Genomic DNA, 5,000 nt, shown 5'->3' with positions numbered 1-5,000 from the left:
GAGAGGCAGTGGGTGTAATCTATCTGCGCTTTCAAAAAGCACTCAGGAAGGTTAAAAGCAAATTTGGGATCCATGGGGCTCAGGATAATGTATTAGCGTTGACTGGGCTTTGGTTAATAGGCAGAAAACAGGGAGTAGGAATAAACCAAGAAGTTTCGGGCTGCGACAGGCGGGGTAAATCGTAGCTGGGGCCTCAGCTACTTACAATCTGCATCAGTGACTCGGATGAGGGCACCGAGTGTGATGGATCCAAGTTCGCTGACAATAGGAAGCTAGGTGGGGAAGTTACTGCTGCCGGGGGCGGGGGGTGGGAGGAGGGGAACGACCACAAAGGGAATTAGACAGATGAAGTGAGTGGGCGGGGACAAGGCAGAAAAGCAGATTATTTTTGAAACGATGAGCAAGGGGGAAAACGCTGGTGTGCCGGAGCCCTTGGACACAATTTGCAGCTACAGCAAGCGATCGGCAAAGAAAATGGTACGTGAGCCTTTGTTACGAAGGGGGTTGGAGCGTAAGGGAAAGGAAGGGCATTTGGTGAGGCCACAGCTGGAGGACTGTGTAAAATTTTGGACTCCCTACCCAAGGAAGGTGCCATGCCCAGTCAAGGCATGTCATGTGATAAACTTCCGGTCAATGGCTTCAAAAATTGGACACAAACCAAGCCGTTAAGATGGCTACCACAAATCATCTGACTTTTGGCATTTGGACGACAGACAGTATCAAGTCTCAGGTGGGATACCTAATTAAAAATGGACACAGCCTAGAGTGGAATTCACACATCTCATTGTTTAAGGATGGACCGACATCTAAAGGCTACAGCGTTTCCAGGCTGCCTATCTCCATGTTTCATTACTGGACAAAAGGGAAGATCAACACTCAAGGGCCACCATCAACTTCCCACTGCCCTCCCCCACCCGCACTGGACTGGGCGGGCTTCAGGGGTGTTGGAAGATGGTTTCAGGGACTGCACCCTTATCACTCCCAGGGCCCAGCAGCTCTATCAGTCACCAGCCAGTCTGAGAACCGGACGCTGAAGCTGGTTAAAAACTCATCGAGCAGCCAAGGTATGGAGCCTTTTCCAGTTTCAAAGTTGACCTGAGAACCAACCTCCCAGAGACTGGAGTACCAGGGACCTCACATCCTGCTGTGAATCCTTCCCTTTACCAACATTCTCGCTTCAACTTTAAGTCATCGAATCCATTCAAGAAACCACAGGCTCAACTGACGCTTGGGAGACCAGAAATCGCAAATCAGCGACTGAATTGAGTGACATCTGTAAGAGCGTACTGCAACCTACACGCGTGTGCGCCTGTGTTCATCCGTGTGTGCATGTACGCTGTGCGATGCTGCGTTGTGTTAATTCGGGGTAAGTGGGTGAGAATAGATAACTTTCTTCACTTTAAACTCACGCAAACTTGCTGCTGGGTTATTTCATTGCAATGTCGAGGCCAGGGGTGAGAAACGACCCACAATTTTCCAAACAAAACATGCTGATTACAGGCAGGAAGGAAGCAAATACGTTCTGTCCGTGACAAAGCTTGTGCTGGCCCTGGAGGGAGTGTAACAGAAGCAGGACCCCTGAGTTGAGAGGGATATCTTCTGAGGAGAAACTGTACAGAATAGGCCTATATTTTCAGGAGCTTACAGCAATGGCAGGCAACTTAAAAAAAACCCTTCAGGGACTTGACAGCGTGGATTCTGAGGGGCTATTCCCCCACGCCCACCCCCCCCCCACCAGGCACAGACCAGCTGGAGAACGCAGGGCTCGGGGGCACAGTCTGAGGGTAGGGGCTCGGCCAACCCCAAGGGAGCTGCTCCATCACTGAGTACGTTCAAGGGTGAGGTTGGTAAGAGGTTTGGACACCCAAGGGGATGCTGGAGGTGGGGGCGAGGGGGGTGGGATACAAAGAACAGGCAGGAAAGTGAAGTTAATAAGGTCCAAGGTCAGCCATGATTCTAAATGGATTGGGGGGGGGGGGATAGCAGGCCTCAGAGGGCCGAGTGGCCTGCCCGATTACCCACATCCTCCTTGAACAGGCAAGGCATGGAGGACTCACAGGTGGTCACTTGGAGGGCGATGGGTTCTTTCTGGATGATGGTCCTGGTTCCTGGGATCTGGGCGTAGCAGGTGTAATCTTCCAGGCTATCCTCCACCAGCAGGTTGGAGAAGTAGAGGTTCCCATTCATTCCCTGCGACACCCTCTCACTCAGCTTGATGTTGAACAGCTCTAGAAGGAAAGAGGAAACACGAGACGGCGTTTGGATTCATTTCCCACGAAAGCTACAATCGTGAAGGGTTAAGGGAGCGTGCAGAGCAGCGCAAGTGCCGGGCTCTGGGAGATGGCGGCCGGTGCCCGCTCGGTGGGGTTCAAGGTGGTTTTACTCACTGCTCGTCATCCAGATGATCATGGACGAAGCCATGCTGGTCGGAGGGTTACACTGCAAAACCAGGGACTCGCCTTCTTCCTTCTCGAACTTACGGACACTCTCCTTCGGCCACTTCGGGGTGCCTGAGGAGTGTCAGGAATGCGTTAAAAACACGTTTCACATATCCGTCCCAGCACTGGGAATCACATCTCACTGACCTGGCCCCAGGCCTCCCACTGTCACTCAGTAACCCCTCTCCCCCCAGCGCCCAGTGTTACTGAGTGTATCTCTACTGATGTTAATCCAGCTCCTTCACACTGTCACTCAGTAACCCCTCTCCCCCCAGCGCCCTGTGTTACTGACTGTATCTCTACTGATGTTAATCCAGCTCCCTCACACTGTCACTCAGTAACCCCTCTCCCCCCAGCACCCTGTGTTACTGACTGTATCTCTACTGACGTTAATCCAGCTCCCTCACACTGTCACTCAGGATCCCCTCTCCCCCAGCGCCCTGTGTTACTGACTGTATCTCTACTGATGTTAATCCAGCTCCCTCACACTGTCACTCAGTAACCCCTCTCCCCCCAGCGCCGTGTTACAATGAATAAATTCAATGCATATTCTCTGAGTGATATTCCAATGTGCATACGATGCTGAAACCACGTTTACACTTCTGTTGATGAAAAAATATTCCTTTTGGATTCTCCAGGAGTTAATCGCAGGAAAGAACCAATTTACATTGTGATTTCAATTCCCTCAAGGAGCAGGTGAAAAGATGAGAAGCCAGAAGCTGTGGTTAAATTTGACTAAACGTCGCTCTCCCAGCATGTCTCTGACCTAATTATTTCAAAGCAAGTAGAGGAAAATAAATGATTGTTGCACACTTGCCATACCTGTCCTGGGAGTGTTTAATGGGGACGGTGTAGAGGGAGTTGTACTCTGTATCTAACCCCGTGCTGTACCTGTCCTGGGAGTGTTTGATGGGTACAGTGTAGAGGGCACTTTACTCTGTACCTAACCCCGTGCTGTACCTGTCCTGGGAGTGTTTGATGGGGACGGTGTAGAGGGAGCTTTACTCTGTATCTAACCCCGTGCTGTACCTGTCCTGGGAGTGTTTGATGGGGACGGTGTAGAGGGATCTTTACTCTGTATGTAACCCCGTGCTGTACCTGTCCTGGGAGTGTTTGATGGGGACAGTGTAGAGGGAGATTTACTCTGTATCTAACCCCGTACTGTACCTGTCCTGGGAGTGTTTGATGGGACAGTGTAGAGGGGGCTTTACTCTGTATCTAACCCTGTGCTGTACCTGTCCTGGGAGTGTTTGATGGGGATGGTGTAGAGGGAGCTTTACTCTGTATCTAACCCCGTGCTGTACCTGTCCTGGGAGTGTTTGATGGGAAGGGTGTAGAGAGAGCTTTACTCTGTATCTAACCCCGTGCTGTACCTGTCCTGGGAGTGTTTGATGGGGACGGTGTAGAGGGAGATTTACTCTGTATCTAACCCCGTGCTGTACCTGTCCTGGGAGTGTTTGATGGGGACAGTGTAGAGGGAGATTTACTCTGTATCTAACCCCGTGCTGTACCTGTCCTGGGAGTGTTTGATGGGGACGGTGTAGAGGGATCTTTACTCTGTATCTAACCCTGTGCTGTACCTGTCCTGGGAGTGTTTGATGGGGACGGTGTGGAGGGAGCATTACTCTGTATCTAACCCCGTGCTGTACCTGTCCTGGGAGTGTTTGATGGGGACGGTGTAGAGGGAGCTTTACTCTGTATCTAACCCCGTGCTGTACCTGTCCTGGGAGTGTTTGATGGGGACGGTGTAGAGGGAGCTTTACTGTGTATCTAACCCTGTGCTGTAGCTGTCCTGGGGGTGGATGGTGTTGGATGAATTGGGACTCACTTTCTGTGACCAGGTGAATGTTGGAGGAGATTGCTGTCCCATACTCGTTACTGCTGTAACAGCGATAAGTGCCCCGGTATCCCCTGATGGAGACACCATTGCCTGTGGTGGCGATCACAATGGTGCCCGAGGTCCTGTTCATGGATGCCCGGGGATCCAGCGATGGGTCATAAACCCGCCCGTCCTTGGTCCAGCGGAACCTGTGGAATGGAGAGAAGAGGGGAATCTGACTCTTGCTGGGCAAAGGTCTCCGGCCTCGGAAGGGCGCTGACCGACTTCACTCCGACAGACAATCTGGCTCATCACGGCTTTGACGATGGTGGGATCTTGCTGTGCGCAAAAGAGCCACCGCGTTTCCTATGTCGCGACAGTGTCCGCGTAGCCGAAGTAAGTCAGGGGCGGGGGGGGGGGAACGGTCCCGGGTTTCACACCCAGTGCGGTGGCGGGAGGTGAGAAGCACCTCTGACCTGCGGTGGGCTTTTACCCCCCTCAGTGCCACCTCCTTAGTCTTGCCCCCCCCCCCACCCCGTGAAACAGGCTGGCGGTCAGCCTCCTATTGACCGGCCCTCACCATCGCCCCCACCCCACCTTCGTCAGGCCAGCTGCCCTGTTTAACGCTCTCTCAGGGCTTCTAGCCCCAGGGTCGCTGCACAGGAGACGTGGCCCCTAAAGGCATTAAGACTGGATCCCTTCCCCCCCTCCCCCCGCCAACCCGATTCAGTGGCGCCTGCCTG

The 5,000-nt window shown here is 52.9% G+C and overlaps 1 protein-coding gene across 2 annotated transcripts in view; it reads right to left on the bottom strand.

The window, feature by feature from the left end:
- LOC121274257 (neural cell adhesion molecule L1-like) overlaps positions 1-5,000 on the bottom strand; it is a 479,567-nt gene that overhangs the window by 440,128 nt on the left and 34,439 nt on the right. For both annotated transcript variants that reach the window (XM_041181466.1, XM_041181467.1), the window contains exons 3-5: positions 4,267-4,466; positions 2,388-2,510; positions 2,058-2,228 (exon numbers count right to left, since the gene is read on the bottom strand). In XM_041181466.1, coding sequence (XP_041037400.1) covers positions 2,058-2,228; positions 2,388-2,510; positions 4,267-4,466 — 494 coding nt within the window. The remainder of the gene's footprint in view (positions 1-2,057; positions 2,229-2,387; positions 2,511-4,266; positions 4,467-5,000) is intronic.

The sequence above is a fragment of the Carcharodon carcharias genome (genome assembly GCF_017639515.1).
Source record: "Carcharodon carcharias isolate sCarCar2 chromosome 35 unlocalized genomic scaffold, sCarCar2.pri SUPER_35_unloc_5, whole genome shotgun sequence".
Taxonomy (NCBI): Eukaryota; Metazoa; Chordata; class Chondrichthyes; order Lamniformes; family Lamnidae; genus Carcharodon; species Carcharodon carcharias.
The sequence above is the reverse complement of the archived record's forward strand: the minus strand, read 5'-3'. Positions and strand labels throughout refer to the sequence as shown.